The 20,593-nt window shown below is 40.8% G+C and overlaps 1 protein-coding gene across 2 annotated transcripts in view; it reads right to left on the bottom strand.

Annotated features, from left to right (window-relative positions):
- Window positions 1–20,593, bottom strand: part of UBN2 (ubinuclein 2) — a 46,147-nt gene that overhangs the window by 15,054 nt on the left and 10,500 nt on the right. For both annotated transcript variants that reach the window (XR_013843033.1, XM_079993366.1), the window contains exons 3-13: window positions 19,930–20,031; window positions 17,906–18,043; window positions 16,553–16,665; window positions 14,010–14,508; window positions 12,451–12,521; window positions 10,915–11,044; window positions 10,223–10,341; window positions 8,101–8,214; window positions 7,069–7,212; window positions 2,518–2,568; window positions 1,190–1,232 (exon numbers count right to left, since the gene is read on the bottom strand). Coding sequence is in view for 1 of the 2 variants with exons in the window: in XM_079993366.1 (XP_079849492.1) it covers window positions 1,190–1,232; window positions 2,518–2,568; window positions 7,069–7,212; window positions 8,101–8,214; window positions 10,223–10,341; window positions 10,915–11,044; window positions 12,451–12,521; window positions 14,010–14,508; window positions 16,553–16,665; window positions 17,906–18,043; window positions 19,930–20,031 (1,524 nt within the window). In the remaining variant the exon portion in view is untranslated. The remainder of the gene's footprint in view (window positions 1–1,189; window positions 1,233–2,517; window positions 2,569–7,068; window positions 7,213–8,100; window positions 8,215–10,222; window positions 10,342–10,914; window positions 11,045–12,450; window positions 12,522–14,009; window positions 14,509–16,552; window positions 16,666–17,905; window positions 18,044–19,929; window positions 20,032–20,593) is intronic.

Raw genomic sequence — 20,593 nt, forward strand, 5'->3', positions numbered from 1 at the left:
AAGTCTGACTTTGAGGATAGTCAAAACAAAAAAAATTCCTTCCAGTAGCACCTTAAAGACCAACTAAGTTAGTTCTTGGTATGAGCTTTCGTGTGCATGCACACTTTGAGGATAGTGTCTGTGGAAGGCGTTGCAGGGGAAAAACAGTTATGGGGACATAGCTTAGTATCCCGTGTGTGCTAAACACTTTATCTTTGGTATCACTGGGGTAGGCCCACCTTTAAAATACTGTATAGATCTGTCTCCCATCACATGACTTTGAGCGCTAGACAACAAATCCGTTTTAAAGGTCATACCAATTAATAGTTAATAAAAGACTTCATAACACTAATTTCTAGAATGCTCACAATACAACATGATGCAATCTCTTTTTTATTGCAGAAGAAAGCCAATATTCTTAACTGAATCAATTACCATTAAGATGCATGAACCATAGTGTGTCACCAAAAACTAATATTGCTTAAATATATTTCCTCTCCTAATTTTGTCTCAGCTTCTGGGCTGCAATGAAAACACTATATTATCCAGCTTTGCATCAGTAAACATATCAAGAGGAGCCTCAGATGCACATTTTCAAGTGCAAGTACATTGAATCTTCCAGATATCACACAAATTCTACAAGCTCTGAAAGGAATTATATACCTTAAAATTATTACCCATGGAGCAATCAACTCTGCAGCAAGCTTTTCATGAAGACCACACTGCTCAGCAATTTTTTCATTTGCTGACAAAAATGGGATCTGGGTAGCCCTGGGCTATTTTTCAGTCTAATGCATCTCAGAAGATTCAGTTGGTAGCCGTGCTGATCTGATGCAGTTGAAATAAATAAAAAAATTGTCCAGTAGCACCTTAGAGACTGACTAAGTTTGTTCTGGGTATAAGTTTTCATGTGCATGCACACTTCTTCAGATACCATATGTGCATGAACACAAAAGCTTATATACCCAGAACAAACTTAGTTGGTCTCTAAGGTGCTACTGGACAATTTTTAATATTTTTTTTTTATGTATCTCAGAAGATTGGTGTAAAGGTATATTGCCTTGAGATCCTTGATGAAAGCATGCAATACAAAGGTGATAAATAAAAAACCAGATTGGTGGATTAATTGCTAAAGTTTCAGATCTGTGAAACTTTACATCTTGCCAAATTTTTATTACTATTTATTTCTTCATTTTGACTTACTACTTACCTTTGCTTTGGGTTTAGGTGCCAGAATCACCTTCTTCTTTGCCCTAGTGAGCACAAATTTATAGTTAGAGGGCAATCTATGATATTTAACTAAAAGTGTCAGAGCCCTATGAAAGGACTTAAATCTGCTGGCCATAAACACAAGGCTGGCTAGGTATGGGCAGACATGTTCAAAAAGAAAAAAGTGGAAACACAATTTAATTGAAACCCAGGGGAGATTTTGCAAATATGCATGCACCCAGGATTTTGACTAGAATTTGCTTCTGAGAAGGTGGCTCCACAAAATCCATTTGTTGATCTTTAAACTCACTAACTTACTGAACTTTGAGGTTTAGGTTGTGTGGACACCATTAGAGAAAGAAACAGAAAATAGTCTCATATCCACATGAAGCACAACTACGCCAAGTCTAAATTTTGGTCCTCCTCTTGAGACAGTTCATTTAACAACTGTATTCTGAATCCAAGCTGACCCCCTACTGGAGTACTGAGTCTTCATAATGAAAATGGTGAAAATTTGTAAATGTGCATATACTAGCACTCTGTCCTGGATCTGAGGCCTGAGCCAAATCAGACATATTGAGAGGGCCTCAGACTAGTCAGGTACATATAGTCACAGGTTGCTGTGAGTTGTATTGAACTGGCCCAGAGATCCATGACTGTCAGGGGGCAGGGTATCAGGCAGCAGGGAGGAACAAGCAGGGCAGAAAAACCATACAAGGAGGCAAAGAGCTCTCTGATAAGTGGCTGCGTCTTCCTAGGGGAAGGTAGGCGATGCTGCAGCTCTCCTTCTTGCCTGACAACCTGCAGGATCAATGCCTCCACTGAACTTCACAAGCAGGAAAGCCATTTACAAAGCAGTCCCACACAGGATTGGTCCTATTAGCTAGGGATCATGGGAGTTGTAGGCCAAAACATCTGGAGGGCCGCAAGTTGGGGTGCCTGATCTAGATCAGTAATTTCAAACATCATCTTTCTCACAAACGCCTCCTTCCACTTTCAACATTTCATCGCAATAATATTCAGTTAATTCTATTCTGTGATGTCAATCTGGTAAATGTATGACTTGTAGATTAAAATCTAGAATTATACAGGCAACATTTGACTAGTTCCAGAGGGATTTCCCCTTGGCATACTGAAGCACACTATCATACAATGTATTTCACCAGTAATTTGAACTACACAAAATACACTGGTTCAAACTTTATTCTAACAAGCCTCCCATCCCCGGGTCTCAGACAAGCACTTTATGGGTCTGCAAACAATAGTATGAAAAGCTAAATAAATGAAAATAGAAGAGTATATATAAATATGTGCTTATGTTACACTCACGGAGCAGATGTAAGATGATTATGAACACTTCGACTCTCTTTAAAGAGCATCCTAGAAAGAGAGAGGGAGAGCAAAGAATTCCATATTATCAAATATCAACAATTTCTCCAGAATTAAATGATTCACCATATGCCATGCTATGAACTTACCAGTTTATTTGTACAGTTATTTGACGCAAGATGATGTAATCGGGTTAAAATATGCACATTAGTTTTCAATAGAGATAATAGCTACACTAGAAGAATACTGCTTACCAAATGTTGTTGTCTTCAGTAAGACTGATGAAACATTATTAATATGTTTCAATCAAACATGGTTTGTTAATCACTTCCTGACATTCAAATGTCTACACAGCTCCCTCAGGTGAGATTTAAGTGAAGAGATGCAAGGACAAAAATAACTCTCTAAATCTACTGCAGGTGTTCCCAACCTTTTTTGTCCTGGGGGCATATTTGGCAATCTGAGAAACTGCTGTGGGTACCACCACAGAATGACTGCTGTTGGGGATTGCCAATAACTTGCTCTAGAAACAGAGTACAGTGGTACCTCAGTTTACGAACTTAATCCGTTCCAGAAGTCCGTTCTTAAACCGAAACTGTTCTTAAACCGAGGCGTGCTTTCCCTAATGAGGCCTCCCGCTGCCGGTGCCCTTCCACCGTTCAGCTTCCGTTCTTAGACCGAGATAAAGTTCGCAAACTGGGACACTACTTCCGGTTTTGCAGAGTTCGTAAACCGAATAGTTCGTAAACAGGGCTGTTCTTAACCCGAGGTACCACTGTACAACCTCTTCATACAAGAGAAAACACCAATCATCCCAAAACTAATGCTAATCCTACCCCCAAAAAAAGACTCAAGACAAAAATGTGTGCCCTTAACAGACACATCTTAACCTCTCAAAAAGGAAAGAGACATGCAGACCCCCAAACCCCCCCAAAGTAAGGAAGGCACATATTCCCCCCAAAAACACAATACAAATCAGACAACACACACAAACCCTCCACCACTACCTGTGAACAAAAGGTAACCCTCCCACACACACACACAAAATAAACAAGCTAAAAAAACCTCTTCCCCAAAGAGATAGAACTTACTTCCTACTACCTCTGTCCCCCATGCTTACAATGCAGGGTGTTTTTCAAAAAGTTTTAGAATGGACTGGAAAGAAAAACACCCGTCTTTGGCTTGACACCCTCTTCCTTTCTTATAAAGTCTGTGTGGGGTTCTGAGGAAAGGGAAAAGGGCAAAGCAATTGAAGGACTGCACTTTACGGGGGGGGGGAGGGGACTTTGGTGGACACTAAAGAGGGTGTCAGAGGGTTATGAGATTCCCATGGGGGTTCCAAATCTATAGTACATCTTGTCACTGTTTCAGATTGAACTAATTTACAATAACAGACTGAGCCACTACAAATTGGCCCAGGTATTTGATATGTAATTTCACTCAAACTGTATAATCCGGAACATGTTTAATCAGAAGAAAGCCTCACTGCAGATTCAGAACCATGATTTCTTGAAATGTTAGGCACCAGCCTTTTATTGTGATGCTCTCTGGATGTTTCCAGTTACAACTCCCATCCTCTACAATCTTGGCCATCTGGGCTGGTGTTGATGGGAGTTGTAGTTCAAAACATCTGGAGGGCACCAGAAGAGGCAGTTTGACCATCCCCTTTTCCACAGTCTTGTTACAACTAGAAATCTTCTGGAATTTAGCACAGTACATAGTCATCAGATCTAGAGGTATTTCAGCTCTAAGTTGGGAAATCTTCACCAAATACCTTGGGAAAGATTATTTTATACCCTGGGTGTAAATCTATGGGTGGGGTCCTTCCAAAATCACCCAGTACCCAGTCCAATTTAGACAAATGTTACTCAAGCACCTAACTACATAGGGCAGCAGAGCTTGCTAACTTCACCGGCATTTAGAATAAGAATTCTTTAGCATTAACAGAGAAAACATGAATAGGAATTCAGAATTTTTGGTCAGTCTGAAGGCCAGGGCTTAGTAACATTTACAGATTTTGAACCAGACAAGGGGAAGTGAGATTTGAACCTGTTCTTTCCAGGTGAGTTGTTAGGTATTAAAAGAATAGCTGTCAGTGAAGGTAAGAAAGTTGCTTTAAAAGGTCATCACGTTTATCATCACTCAGTCACCTAACCAGGCATATTGCATCTGAAGAGAACTACTATGCTCAACAATGACCATATATTAAGCCAAAACATGCACAATCCCCTTCAGTCAAACTACGAAGCCTCTAATTAGTTACATCTTCCCAGTATGAAACTACAGTAGAGTCCTTCTGGTTTAATTACAGCTCACACAAAGGGGCAACATGCTTAATAAACTGAGATTAAGGAGATAGCTCAACTGGTAAAGCATGAGACTCTTAATCTCAGAGCTGTGGGTTCAGGCCTCATGCTGGGCAAGAGATTCCTGCAAATCCAGGTTTGTTTGGCCTAGATGACCTGCAGGGTCCCTTCCAATTCTATGATTATTAGCTCTATGATCATCCAAGCAGGTCAAAGTGTGCAAAGTCTCCACTGACACATGACTTTTTCCTGGAATGTGAGTTTGTTAGCAGACATTCATGGTAATCTTGAAATTGGTTTATCAGTATGTATCAAAAAGAGGGGTTCTTCATGAGAATGGCGCCCCAAGGAAATTCACATACAAATGTAGCATACACAAAAAAACACTATCAAAATTGAGCAGATCTAGTAGCCATTAAAATGAAAAAAAAAAGATAAGGGCTCTGGGAGGCTTGGTATGGTCATAATCACTTTCAGAGTTAACACTAAATAAATAAATTATGGTACCAAACACACATGTGTTTCCTGGAAATCATTTGTTAGGTGAGCATTCACACAACAAGTCCACAATTTCCATTTATTCTAATCTGTGATTTGCCAGATCCCTGTGTTCCTTCCCTCCATAGCTGCACCCAACCAGCAAAAGAGAGAAGGGAAAAACGGATTTGACCAATCTCTCCTGCACTCTGATCTGCCCACTTTCTTTCTCTCCTTCCTATCTCCATTGTTTCTACCCGAAAATGGCCACCACCAACAAGCAAAGCACAAACAAATAAGGAAGTAAGGCAGTGGGAAAACTCAGCAAGTACGGATTATCGCCAACTGGAGACGGAATCAGCTTCTCCTCAGTGCAACATTTTGCTACTTGTTATAGGAAAGAATATCTGTAACCTGACAAGAACTTCAAAGTTTTAGGTATAGAAGACTAAGCAGAACCTTGTTCAAAATCGTTTTCTATAGTATTGGCTGATGAAATATGAACATCAAGGAAACGGCCTCATAAACACTATGCATTGATATGCACCCAGTGACACTGCAGAACCTAGTAGATATTAAGAAAATAGAGCTTAGATGGTTCTGTCCTTTCCTATCAGGCTTGTCCCAAGAAGTGATGGTGGGAGATTGTTCAGTTTCACTATGAGACTTCGCTGCAGCATTCCTCTGCATCTTGTTTAACATATACCTGAGGAAGTCTGTGTGGAAATTTGACATAAGGTGTCACTACTATCTTCATATACACTCACTCACTCTCTCGACATATGTTTTCAACTTATTCAGGCCTTACAGTCTTGCCACATTTCAGTAGCTTGGTGTAATCAAGTGTCAAATGAACTAAAGGAAAGCTGTGACTGCATTCAAACAAAACTTTTGGTAACATTTGGGAAAATGTTGACAAACAGCAATAAAATCCACATAATCTTTTTATAAGTTGCTTTGGATATATGTATTTTGCAAAAGTAAGGTATAATATTTTAAATAATTGTTTCATGCTTTCGACTTAGGTTTTCGGGTATTCTTAGACACACTGCCATGCCTTGAATTCCAAGCTACAATGGTGGCTAATGCTACAGTGGTGCCTCGCAAGACTAAATTAATCCGTTCCGCGAGTCTCTTCGTCTTGCGGTTTTTTCGTCTTGCGAAGCACGGCTATTAGCGGCTTAGCGCTATTAGCGGCTTAGCAGCTATTAGCGGCTTAGAAAAAGGGAGGGAAAGGGAAAAAACTCGCAAGAACTCGCAAGACGTTTCGTCTTGCAAAGCAAGCCCATAGGGAAATTCGTCTTGCGAAGCACCTCAAAAGACGGAAAACTCTTTCGTCTAGCGAGTTTTTCGTCTTGCGAGGCATTCGTCTTGCGGGGCATCACTGTACTTTTGCTCAATGAGATAGGCCTAACTAAAACTGCTTCTTCATCCAAGCCATACTAAATTACAGTATATAAAATCAGCCAAGTATACTCTGTTGATTGATTCATCTATGTACCTTGTACGGAAAAGGGCGTGCAGAATGGACGGTGCCTATAACTGAACTTCCTTTTACCTTTGACACTCAAAGCCCTAGACTATTTCAAGACTTCTTCATTGGGGTTGACTTTTTGTAGCTGAAGCTAAGCTTCTAAGGGTGTGATTATTTCAAATATTAAGGATCTTAAGGATGTGGGGCATGAGAAAACTTGATATTGTAGTTTACATGCTTAAATTCTGAATTCCATTTAATAAGTCATTCTTCAAATCTAATCAGGTACCATACCTAGCTTGCATCCAGCCTTTCGGCCAAAGTGGCTTCACCTCAGTCTCCATAAAGGCTTTGAGGTAATCTTCTGCAGATTGGCTTTTATTTGGCTCTAGCTCATAACATCCCAGTTTTATCTTGATAAGGTTACACAGCAATGACCTGTTGAAAGAAATCCGACAGCCTCAAGCACAACTGCTTTACCATTAGCATGTCAAAACTAATCTGTGTACACCTATCCTAGAACCTCACAAACCTCCTCCCCACCAACAGGATTTACTAGACTTGTAGCTCCACTCATCCTGCCTTTTCGGCAAGCTACACTGTGCACCCTATTCTACATTATATAGGTTTACTTTCTTTTTGTTACAGCTATATCCTTGTTTCCATAACTCACAATTCACACAACCCAGGTTATCAAAGAACTCTGCAGTCAGTTGTTCCAAATGCCACACTATCCACACTTAATATATTTAATATAAATATATTAAGCAAAACTGCTTTTGGATTACTCTTGCCATGGAATCAGATTTAAGAAATGTTGTTAAGCAAACTGAGAGAACGCATAAAACACAAAGGCATGGAATATGAGAGAGGAGGGGGAGGAAGGAATGGAAGTGACAACTGGTTTTGGGGTAGAAATTGGTACCAAGACAGATCTGGTCGCCCTAACAGATGATCTCCGTAGACAGCTGGATCGAGGCGGGTCAGGACTGCTGATTCTTTTAGATTTGTCAGCAGCCTTCGACATGGTCAATCATGAAATTTTGGACCACCGCCTTGCCATACAAGATAATTAATTTTAATCTCATTAGCCTTCTAAATGTTATACCCTTGTGCATTATACTAGCCACAAATCAGTTTAAATTTGTGACAACTATAATTGTGCATTTATTGGGATGGGGGGAGACTTAGAAACAGAAATTGCTAGTACTGCTTTTTCTGGCAGTCAGGGTGTGCAGTAGGTCAAGTTAGATTGTGATGTGACAATTACGATGCAATGACTAAAAAGTACATTGCAGTGGACAAGCAAGCAACATGATACCATACCTCACTGTCTCATCCCAGCGGAATTTCTTTCTTGGACCTGCAACCCTTTTTCCTGGCTTCTCATCCTCCTCCTCCTCAGAAGCATTCTTGTCTCGCTCATCTTCTGCTTGCATTCTAGAACAAGAGAGCAATTATGTTTCCGGCAGCGATATACCTTTGGACTTATTTCTGCAACATTATTTTTCAGAAAAATACTATGCTATTATCGGATATTTGAATGGCCATCTGTACAGTCCCATGTATGGGTCCTCTCCCTGTGCAACGCAAACCTAATGAACACCCTAGAGCTCTAGCCATTTAAAAGGAAAATTAATTATATTTTCATGCTTTGGGCAGCAAGGTGAGCACCTTCTCCCTGAGTTGTTTCGCAAACACTGTGAAAATTACCAATTGAAAGGTTTGAGTGTCACATGCAGCAAGCAAAAGTTTTTGTGTGCAACTGTACAAATGATCATATGAAGAGCAATAGTTGCAGACAAGCTATGATCTTGGGGCAGTCCCAGATAGGGGTGACTGGCTAGCTGACACACCCTAGGGATGGATGATGTGTCCTCAAGCAAATAAGACTACAAGATTGCTCAGCCAAAAGCTGTATCTTCCCAGTGCACACACATTCAGAGCATGATGTTTTAAACACAGAAGGCATCAACCATAAAAAAAGAAGGCGTCAACCATGATAGCAAAAAAACAAAAATAAAACAAAAATAAAATCCTCTTGACAACACATTGAAGGTGACAATGCTTCTAGTGCAATGGCTCTCAACACCAGCCATAAAGGGTATATTTACTAGCTTGTAGTAGTGGAACCACGGAAATGGTTGGTTTAAAATAGTGGCTAGCAATCATTTCCTCTCACAAGGAGACCCTAACTAGGGTACAGCATCCTTGTTTAGTGAACTTCAGGGAATGCAGGCAAAAGTGCCTTTCTAAGGTCATGACCAACTGTGGTAAGTATTTTCTGTAGGAGTACCACAGGCATGCAAGAAATGCAGGAAGAAAAATGCATAAGCAACCATAAAGTGAGACAATAAAAGAAACAAAAAAATAGGGAACTCAGTTCTGTCATGGAGAAACTTTCCTTAGCTGCTACAAACTCAGTCAGGAGAGCTGAGTGGGAAAGCATTTGTTCTAAATCTGAAAACATGTGTAGATCTACAAAATCTCCTTTAAGAGCAGGGGATATATGCACCAACTCCCTTATAACAGCTCTAGAAAGTTCCCAAAGTTTATGCTTTGCACAGGTGAGGAATCCATATGTGGGACTATACAGAGAACATAAGGAGCTTCAGCTTCTAATTATACATACAATTGTGTGACTATCATGCTCCCTGCAACACAATAACACTAGTTTCAAGTTCATTACATTATTGCAAATTCTTCCTACATTGTTATTGGGAGTGTAACAGATTCCCAAGGGCACCTGTTGTATTTTAGATGAGATATACAGTATTTATAGTTTTGCTGTTTGCTTTATATTCTATTATTTTTTTGTAAACAGTTTGGGTAGTAAGTGACATATAAATATAAGAAATAACATAAATAAGCAAGTACTTACCTTGGCTACTCCATACCAATACATTTTCCCATAGTAAAGAATGTGGCCCAGGAGATTGCTAGTGCTCCCTGTGGCTTTACTGCCATGGCTAGCGATTCTTTTTTAAAAAAGAATTAAAAGTTATTTTGAGAACCGCATATAAAAGAGAATTTCTAGCTGCAGCAACAAAGCTGCAGCAACACTAGCAACCTCCTAGGCCACCATCTCCAGAACACCTTGCTCTGCAGGAGCCCTGGCCCTTCCTCAGACCAAGAAAGAGGAGGAGAAGGAGACCTGGAGGCAGTGACACAACCAGTGCTGCTGCATTAGCAGCAACAAAGCAAATGACAAGGAAGGAAGGGAGGAAAAGGAGTAAACAGGACTCAGGCACCTGCCTTACTTGGGTGGTGTAGTATCTTGCACTGGCCCTGTTAGGAGATGGCATAATTCAAAAGAGCAACCACAAAACAGATACAGAAGGCCACAAGTACACCCCTCCAGATAAAGTGCTAGCATTTGCATAACCCTACTTTCCTCCATAAATCCTCCACATAAACCAAATGAGATATATCTGGGTAATGTACATACTTGGCATTCTTGGCCTGACTGTGTGCATGGCAGTCTTCCTGATATTTGTATAGTTGTTCAGGCATGACACAGCTGACAGCCAATTTCAATTTTTGCAATGGTTCCTTCAGACGGTCATCCTGAGAAAACACAATAATTAGTGATGCAAGCAGTCTTGCCAACTGATTTATGTATTACTTCTCAGAGACTGCACAGTTCCCCTTCATCCTAAAACACCTCAAACATTTTTCAGCTCCTGAAACAACTTGGATGGGGGGGGGGGGAGAGCTACTGGAAGCCTTTAATTCTCCTTTCATCAAGTTAGCCTATCATATTAGCAATAAGAGCTTGCGTTTAATCTTTTAATATGATAAAAATGATAAAGAACCAAAAAATGAGGTTCATGGTTTCTCTCCAAACAAAACAGAAGTAGTAAATCAAGGTTTGTTCTTGGCTTTGAGCTTGTGCTTCATTTGGAGAGAAAACTATAAGCCCAGGTTCACACATCAAATGACAAGACAATGTCTTGCTTCACAGCACAGCCAGGAGTCAGACAGGAGCAGAGTGCTCTTACTAATTAAATCATGATTTAAAATTAACTTTATTTGACATTACATATATACCACATCAGTGGCTTAATTCTACAGAGAACCCAGTCTAGTCCATCTTCTACAGCCCATGCTAAAATATACAACTGCTGCAGGTATGCTTACCTGGACATTGAGGTGCAGTTTCTTCAAACGCTTTATCAGTGTGTCCTTACTGCACGGCACAAAAGCCTCGATGTGAGAGTATACTCCATTGTGGATGGTAGGACTCAATTCCTGTAACTGCAACTCAATACTGACAAATAAAACAGAAAGTCACAATTAATGAGAAAAATTTGACTACTGCTTCTACTCACTGTTCATAAAAAGGGCATTTATGTTATACAGACTGAGGAACTGCAATACTAGAATTGTTTTCCCCTGCATGCATTAATATAACTGCATGCATTAATGTAACTGTATCATGAGACAGGATTGGCTATACTCATCTTTCAGGCTCTGACAGGGTAGCCAGAACAGAAGTATAGCCCTTAGAATAGGTATAGATGTGGATTACGCAAACAGCTATGTGCTCTGCATTAAATTGCCCTAGCTACAGCAAACAATTAATACCCATTGTTTCATACATAATGTAGTATATCTCCCACCACATTCAATGTCCCTCCCTTCCCTCTGAGATAAAAAATTAGACTAAACTCTTGGGGAGCAGCAATCTCTTTTTGCTGCTATTACTTCATTAAGCACCATGTGATGAATGCTACATCATATGTAAAAATATAGAAGAGTTTGGATTTGATATCCCGCTTTATCACTACCCTAAGGAGTCTCAAAGCGGCTAACATTCTCCTTTCCCTTCCTCCCCCACAACAAACACTCTGTGAGGTGAGGGGGGCTGAGAGACTTCAAAGAAGCCCAAGGTAACCCAGCAGCTGCATGTGGAGGAGTGGAGACACGAACCCGGTTCACCAGATTATGAGACTACCACTCTTAACCACTATACCACACTGGCTCTCTATAGCTATCAAATAAACATCTTACGTAGATTAATTCAGAAGTATCAGCTGCCACACTATGATTATGTAAGTTTCCAGACTTGTACAATACAAATTCAGAAGAATTTACATACAGTAGTTTCCCCTTGTAAATCAAAAGATCGTCAGCAAATGAACAATACTAATTAAATTTCTATGGGTATCTTAAAGCTTTTCTGTCCTGGACATTGTCATCTGCTCTGCTCTTGGATCTGATCTGTTGGGCAGGGAGGCAGATAAAAGTATTTCCTCGGAGCGGCTGCTCTTAATCAAGGGCAACAAGTGCAAGGCAGCCAGCACCACCACTGACATGGGTAAGGAGCTATAATTCTTCTAGACAACCAGAACCTGCGCAGACAGACTTGTATAACTGTGTTACAAGAACGGCAACTTTAAGAACATGTGCATACTTTCCCCTCTTCCCTCTCATTCCTTTTTCCTTGTATGCCTGGTAGTTTTAGACTGCGAACCTGGGAGCAGAGACAATCTTAGTACTGATTTCTGTAAGCCGCTCTTGAGAGTCACTCGGACTAAAGGGTAGGGTATAAACATCTTAAAATAAAAACAATGAATAAATGAAGTCTGTCTACTTCACGGCCTAGAAATTGATCAGGACAAGCATTCTGTTGCATAAGCACAACATTTTCCTCAAAACCAAGGGAACACTTACTCAAGCAAGATATTATTCATGTCCTGTGTGAAGAATTTTTTTCTGCCTTCTTTATCAAAGAGCTTGGCAGCCTAGAAACAGCAATAAAAACACAGGTACTTTGAGTACACTTAATGTCAAAAATCTTCAGAGTTTTATGAATATATATATATAAAAATATAGGTAAATCACCCCTGGGCAATTAAGTCCAGTCAAAGGTGACTATGGGGTGCTATGCTCATCTCACTTTTCAGGTCGAGGGAGCCGGCGTTTGCCCAGAGACAGCTTTCCAGGTTATGTGGCCAGCAGGACTAAACCACTTCTGGCACGGCAGAACACTGTGACGGAAGCCAGAGCATGCACCGAAATGCTGTTTACCTTCCCTCTGCAGTGGTACCTACTTATCTATTTGCACTGGCCTGCTTTCAAACTGCTAGATTGGCAGAAGGTGGGACAGAGCAACGGGAGCTCACCCCATCAAGCCGATTTGAACTGCCAACCTCCCGATCAGCAAGCCCAAGAGGTTCAGTGCTTTAGATTTAGACCACAGTGCCACTTGCATCCAACACACACACACACACACACACACACACACACAGTTACCTTCTGCTGACTAATCATAAGATGTAACAACAATGTGACAGAGAAGTTGATCCTGCAAAACCTGGCCTTAGCTCCCTTTGCAGCCATTTCTGTTACAACCATATCCTAGATCAGTTAGTAATAAATTATGAAGAGCCTATTTTTTTCCAAGGATGTATGCATTATGTATCCATTATCAAATTATTTTGAATAGTTTTTTATTAGGAGATGGTGTGGATAATGTATTGCTGATGTGTGTGTGCTTGTGTTTATATGTACTGTAGTTTTACATGCTGTGTTGTGCATCAAAAAAAGTATACAAATCAAGTGACTGACCTGCTATTTACAGTCTCTTGTAAGAAACAACAAATAGCATCAGAGAAGAAATTGCAGCATTTGCAAGTTTAAAACAAACTGTTAATGACACATAACTAGAAGGGAATAAGTCTACCACTCACCCAGTGACACTGAGTTGTTTCCAATGGTGTAAGTCAGCTGATGGAAAATTTCCACCAGCAGAACAGAGAGGGAACAACTTCAGGTGATTCCCCCTCATCCCTACAGCCCCCGCTCTAAATCTGCTCCAAAGGGTAATGGAACCCCACACAAATAGGTGCAAGGGGGAGGGGGAATAGCTGAAAATTGCTTCCTTCCCCATTTCAGTGACAGAAGCCTTACTGTTAGGAACATAGGAAGCAAGCTTATACCAAGTGAAACCATTGATGCCCCTAGCTCAGTACTGACAACACTGACTAGCTCTCCGGGGTTTCAGGAAGGCATGCACTAGCTTGAGATGGGATTGAACCTGGGACCTTTTGCAAAGCAGAGGTTCTACCATCGAGCTATGGCCCTTTCCCATTAGCTCAGCCACACCACCAGATTCAAACCAATGTTTCTAATGTTGCTTTTAATACTACAAATATTGCCAGCCTTAATGTTAAGCAATTTGGGTTGTAACAACTCTCTGCAAAATTCAGCACCAAGAAAGCCACACTTACAGTTCTGAGGTCTTCAATGCGCTTCTCTAAGTGTACTGGAAGACCTTCTGGGAGGGCAGGCACCTGTTTCAGTGTCAAGACCTCAGAGGTATGGGAGGGCTGAGTGACATTTCCATTCTCCCCTGATGGCTCAGATACTGGGCTGCCATTGGAAGTGCCATCAAGTAACCTATCCAAGTCAATGTCTCCCAGCATCTCCACGGCAATTTCGGCTTCCTTTAGGAGCTCACGCTCACTTGTGCTGCTAAAAATGGAAAGGACTGGATCTGTGATGATGAGGTTCAAGTCAGATACATCATTTCCACCAGTGGCAGGAGCAGCAGGAACTTTGTTAGGTGTAGAGGTGGTCACTGGCACTGTGGGGTTCAAGTTAACTTCTTTCTTCTTAAAGGCTTCCTTCTCCTTCTGAAACTTGCGCAGCATTGCAGCAACTGAAAGAGAGTCCTTGTACAGCTTTTTCTTTTTCTTTTCAGATTTGTGTGAATTTAAGGCCATTACCCTGAAAAACAAAACCACATCACACAGAGTATATAAGCAGTTAGGAAGAATTAAGTTCACTCGACTTAATTCCCATTTAGTAAATAATCTGGAGTCTAGTTTTAGTTAAGAGTTCTGTATTCTGCAGTGTATGAGTAACATAACATACACTGAACTAGTAAATTTTCTAACATGAGGAGTTTAGAGTTTTGTGATCTCATAGTTGTGACTAATGTGCTCCGGAAGGGAAAATACTGAAGAATTCTTGAATATGGAAAGTTGAAATTTAATTATGCAATTTTTCCTTTGGTATCTTATGATCTACTGAGATTTAGCAAGTATCATATTTATATGAACTTTGGGAAAGCACTATGTTAGAAGCAGGGTGTATGGGGTGTTAGGGGATGGATAGTACCTCTGGTGGCAAACACATTGTGCTCGTTGTGGGGTAGTTTGTCCACCTTTGATCCCTACCCTGCACTCAGCTCTCACCTATGGCTCCTAGAAGCTATCAGCACGCAACAGTGGCCGCACCTTGAGAACAGCTTAAGTGGTTGAGTAAACTAGGTGAGGGTAGCCAATGGGTCTCACTCAGTGAGTTAGGGACTTCCTTGCATGTGAAGACAGGCTCTGGCAGATTGAATGGATGAGGCCAAAAGTGGGTCCAACAGTCAAGAAGGTGATTTCTGCACATGGTGCAGATGGAAGTAAGGGGCAGATGGGGCTCGTCAACATTGGAAGGAAGTAGTGTTAGAAACTGAGATAGAAAAGATAGGAGCTAAATGGCACCTTAAACCTAGGTTATGGCACAACTACTGAATGTCCAGACAAGCTTTTTTATAACAAGAATACAAAGCTGAAAATGAATGAACTGCAGCTAAAATATTATGTTCATTTTTCACATGGTCTAGTCCTTCCCCTGCCCACCCCCCTAATATTCTTAAGAGGGTCTCTCCTCGTCTTCAGATAGAAGCTGAAAGTCAGGAGGCAGAAAAAGCTCATCCTTTCCTTCCACTCCACAGTTTTAATCTGAAATCTTAGGTGCAGTACTGCGCCCAGAGCTCATAAACTGCTGACACTAATAAAATTCCCTATCCCAAAATGCGCCTAGGACAATGGGAGTTTCGAACACTGGAAGGAAGCCCATCTAGGAGTAGCAAAACTCTGGTCTTAAACGACCATTGCCTTATGGGATATCTTCAGCAGAAGAAAAGGCTAAGGAATAAACCCTACACAAAGCTAGAGTGGAGTCCCTAAGATGGTGGAAAGGCGCCTTGTATGCCTTCTGGCAATTCCTGCAGGCAGGCTGCTGCCAAATGTATTGCTCTGACTTCATTTGGACCACATCAACACAGCCAAGAGGGGAGTCTTGTCATCTAAGCGGCCCAGGACCTCTGTACACACTGCCCAGGCTTGCACCCTGGGAAGGTCACTTCAGTGTCGCTAATGCAGTGGTTAGACTTCACCCCTGGAGGCGCACTCCACTGTCCCTCGACAGACAGATGCCAACAAGAAGCTCTAGCCATTCTACTGCTAGGTTTGTGCAGGAAACCAAAGGGGGATGGAACACTGCAAAATCCCACCCTTTGTCCTATTCATGACTATGTCACAACTTGATTTTAATTTATTTAAATAAACAGCAGCTCACAATAAAAACTAAGGAGTAATTTAACATTTGCTCTTGGTGCCTCCTCAAGAGGTCCGGAGGGTGACAACAAGAGAACAGGCCTTCTCTGCAGTGGCTCCCCATCTGTGGAATGCTCTCTCTAGGGAAGTTTGCCTGGCGCCTTCATTATACACCTTTAGATGTCAGGCAAAATTGTTCCTTTTTAACTAGGCTTTGGGTTGATTTGATTGACATCCTATGCCCTTTTAAAATGTGTGTGTTGGGTTGCTGCTGTTTTTATTTTGATTATGTATTTTGTGGTTTTATATTCTGATTTTATTCCGTGAGCTGCCCTGAGACCTGCAGGTACAGGGGGGCATATACCGTAAATTCAATAAATAATAAAAAATAAATTCACTAAACCAGGATACACTCTCATAGAAATTAGTGTAATATGCACCCCAACTGCCGAGAAACTTTCATCTTCTGAGGTTTTTTCTCCTTCTCTGCCTCTTCCTCTTTCCGTTTGCGCTTCTTCATGCCATGGTCCTCGCCATCTTTCAGTTTTACTACCTAAACGCGGGGGGGGGGGGGGGGGGAGAAGAGCAGCACACCATTACTTCAATCATGAAATAGCATTTTATTATGGAATTAAGATTGTAAGTGTTTCATTATGGGATCAGAACAAGATCCATGTAATCTTTCCAACAGTCAAATGCTTCTGGAACCTTACAAGTATGGTAAGATGACAGCTACCTCCAATTTGTCCTTCCATCATTATTCTTCACTTTACAAGCAATCACTTGTCATATGTAGAGCTTAATACGACACCCATGATCAGCATTTCTGGAGGGGGCTAGGATTAGACAGAACGTTCTTCCACTAGCAAGTAAGTATGTGATGCTGCTGCCAGAGGCCCCAGAAGCACCCGCAAAAGCTTGTGCAGCAGAGGAACTATCACCTACAGTGTTGCTGCCAGCAGTAGCCAGCCGAGGACCCTGAAACAGGGTGTTAATGGGACAGAGTGGGTTGTCTATGGATCTGTTGCATTTTAAACAGGTCCATTTCTCAGAGAGAAACCCTCTCTGGGCCTCTGTACTGCATGAGCCTGCAACCCCTCACAACTGCCTGCCTTAGTTGTCCTGAGCTGACAAGACTGCAGATACAGTGAAGAATCCACCACTTCATGCTTCCCTGACCCCTCCTAGGATTGCAAAGCTTCAGGGTAATCCTATATATGTCTACACAAAAGTAATACAGAGTTTTCGTGGGACTCTGTGTATATAGGACTGCAGTCAAAGTTACGCATGGGTGGGTTACAGAGATTGCATTACAGCAGCACTGCAGCACCTGCACCAACTCACTATTCTTTTCTAGGCACAATTCAAGGTGCTGATTTTGATCTTCTTTTCATAACCGTTAAAATCAAATGGGGAGAGGCTACAATTCAGCTTTGCTTGCAGAAGATCTCAGGCTCAATCCCTAGCATTTCTGGATGGTAGGACTTCAGGAAGCAACTGTGAAACACTCTTCTTACTAAGAGTAGACAGTTTTGAGCTAGATGGATTAATGATCTGACTCAGTAAATTCAGCTTCACACATTCATTAAGCATCTTCTTAGAATCTTCAAAAGCAAGGGGACATAGAGACAGCCAGCTAAATGAACATAAATATTGTGGTATTTGTATTAAATAGTACGTTTACTTTAATGTGAAAACTGAAATACTTCAACGTTATAAGCGAGGTGCTTTAGAATCTTCACAGCAAACCTGTGACATCTCTAAATTTTTCTTGGAATAAATTATTTACTCACTTTAGATGGTCTATTTTTTTTGCTTTCTGTTAAGTCTTCCTCTTCAGAATCAGATGCTTGCCGGAACTGCAGAGTCCCAGTGTTTATGTAAAACCCTCCATATTTAGTAGTTAAGGATGCAGGTACCAATTCATCATACTGGGAAGGAAATGGAAGGTTTAGGTCAAGAGATCATTACCATTTTGTTAATATGGAAATAATGCATTTGCTATACCGCCATACAATAAACAGGATATTAAACTAACCAAATACAGTAATAACACCATACTAGTGTGGAGAAAATAACTGCCAGGACTGTACAACTCACAAAGCATATTAAAAACAGATTAATATTTGGATGAAGGCAATGCTGAGATACTGCAGTGCTGACAACATTATATCCACATACAAAAATATAATAATCTCAAACCATTACATACATTGTAACATAGCAGAGCCATGACAAAATGTAAAGCTATTAGGGTAAATGTGAAAATTCATATTAATCTATTATCAATGTTTTATAAAGCCAGCTGGAAAACAGAAAATCTCAAGATCCCTCATCAAGTGCCTCTAGCTAACATCAAATGTCATCCTAATTTCTATCATTTACCAGGGCACATTGGCAAGCGTCCAACAACATTAGTGGCACAATTGTTTCTGGCACATATTGTAAATCATAAAAATTAACCAGCTCACTATAATTCCATGATTAACAGGTAAATGTTGACATTTAACAAGATTTAGCTCACATCATATTCTAGAAACATCACACTAAGTTTGCAATCCTAAACACACTTCCTAGGCAGCAAGCCCCACTGAACACAATAGGGTTTATTTCCAATTAAAATATAGTGTAAACCATTTGCCTTTTAGCTTTTCTCTCAGACCCAGAAAGAGATAATTTTATTTTAAAACATTATATGCTGCTTTTTAACACACAATGGTACTCAAGGATAAATTTGATTATTTTAATAATTTTTATATGAACTACAGAATAAATAAAAACCATTACAACAAAAAAATGTAAGTAAACCTTGGCCATAGCTTCCCAAACAAAGGCAGCTGAATACAAGCTGAAATAAAAAGGTCTGCTTACAAAAAGAAGACAGAGAACACTTCCTGACATCTATTGGCAGATTGTTCCAAATAGGACCAGAGTCAGACTTTGAGGATGCTCAGCACAGTGCCAAATATGCCACTCTAACACCACCCCAATGAGGGCAGGACTCAGAACTGCTTGTGACAGCAGAAGTGACTGCTGTCACATACTTTTTCTGCCATGGGCAGCAACGGCACCACTCACTATCCACCCCTGACCCCAATATATGCTTCAGCCATGGATGGGAGGCAGTGCTTTTGAACAGGAGCCAAATTTGGCCCCTATCCATAGTGACATCCCACTATCTTAAATTAATGAAAATGCAATGTCCCAGCCTTAAATCTATAGCTTTCATAGATCTATAGCTTTCATAGATCTATAGTGCTACCCAGACTATAGATCTATGAACTCAATAAATTTCATATATCCATGGGCCAGGGCATTACATTCTGGGTAATTTTAAATGATGGGTGGCCACCACAGATGGGAACCAAATTTAGCACTTATTCAAAAGTGGTACTGCTATAAAGCACCTGGGGGCGCAGCCAGGGCAGTTAATGGTGGTGTTGCTGCATCAGAGCAATGAGGGGCCCCTGGCCAGCACCTGACCTGGCCAACTGCTTTTTCTGGGCCTAGTTCCAAAGGCCAGAACCCCAGCATAAAGGCCTTGCTCTTAGTCACTGATGTTGTAAATTATTGTGATATAGGCTAAAGCCAGACTGCTAAATGCAACCTGTGTGAGAACTGATATATGAACTAATCCCCCTTTCCACAAAGTAGATTAAAATAGCATGAAGGCATTTGATGTAATTTCATCTTTAAAGTAAAAAAGCTTTGCAAAACTGCTAGTGCCTGGAATGGTGATCATAGGCAAACCCCTGAACACTGATTGGAATGACTGAAAGAGGGCAGCATACAAGTGTAACAAATAAATTTTACTCACAGCCTCTGAATTATCAATGAAAGGATCAGTTTCATCATAACCATAGCCTATGTCTATTAGATCCTGAACACGGTCCTTCCGATGCTTGTGGGTCTTTCCACCCTGCAACACAATATTTACAACTTGAAACCACTGAGGTACTGGTGCCAACCAGGTTAATATATGGCAGACACAGGCACTATAGGGCATCGGACAGGGGAAACTTTTGGTGCTACTTCAGTATTGACACAATCAAGCAATTTACAGTATATTGTTGTTGTTGTTGTTGTTGTTTAGTCGTGTCCAATTCTTTGTGACCCCATGAACCAGAGCACGCCAGGCACTCCCGTCTTCCACTGCCTCCTGCAGTTTGGATTTACAGTATAGCAGAAAATAATTTATCTTGCTGCTGCATTCAAGTTCTCAAAATCCACAATCCTCATACAAAAATATAGGCATGAAAGTTTATACAGTACTAGATAACTCTTATAGTCACAGGTTAACAATTCCAAGCTTAACAGCTCAACAATGACAATTCAATGACCTCATTCTAGACAGGATTTCTTTTATGAAAGATTATGATAGGTTAGAGGTTAAGACAGACTAAATAGAGAGTAGTGTGGCTGAAGATGGATGAGTAGCATTATGCTGAATAACAAATATTATTTATATCTTCTTCTTCTTC

The sequence above is a fragment of the Podarcis cretensis genome (assembly GCF_951804945.1).
Source record: "Podarcis cretensis genome assembly, chromosome: 10".
Classification (NCBI taxonomy): domain Eukaryota; kingdom Metazoa; phylum Chordata; class Lepidosauria; order Squamata; family Lacertidae; genus Podarcis; species Podarcis cretensis.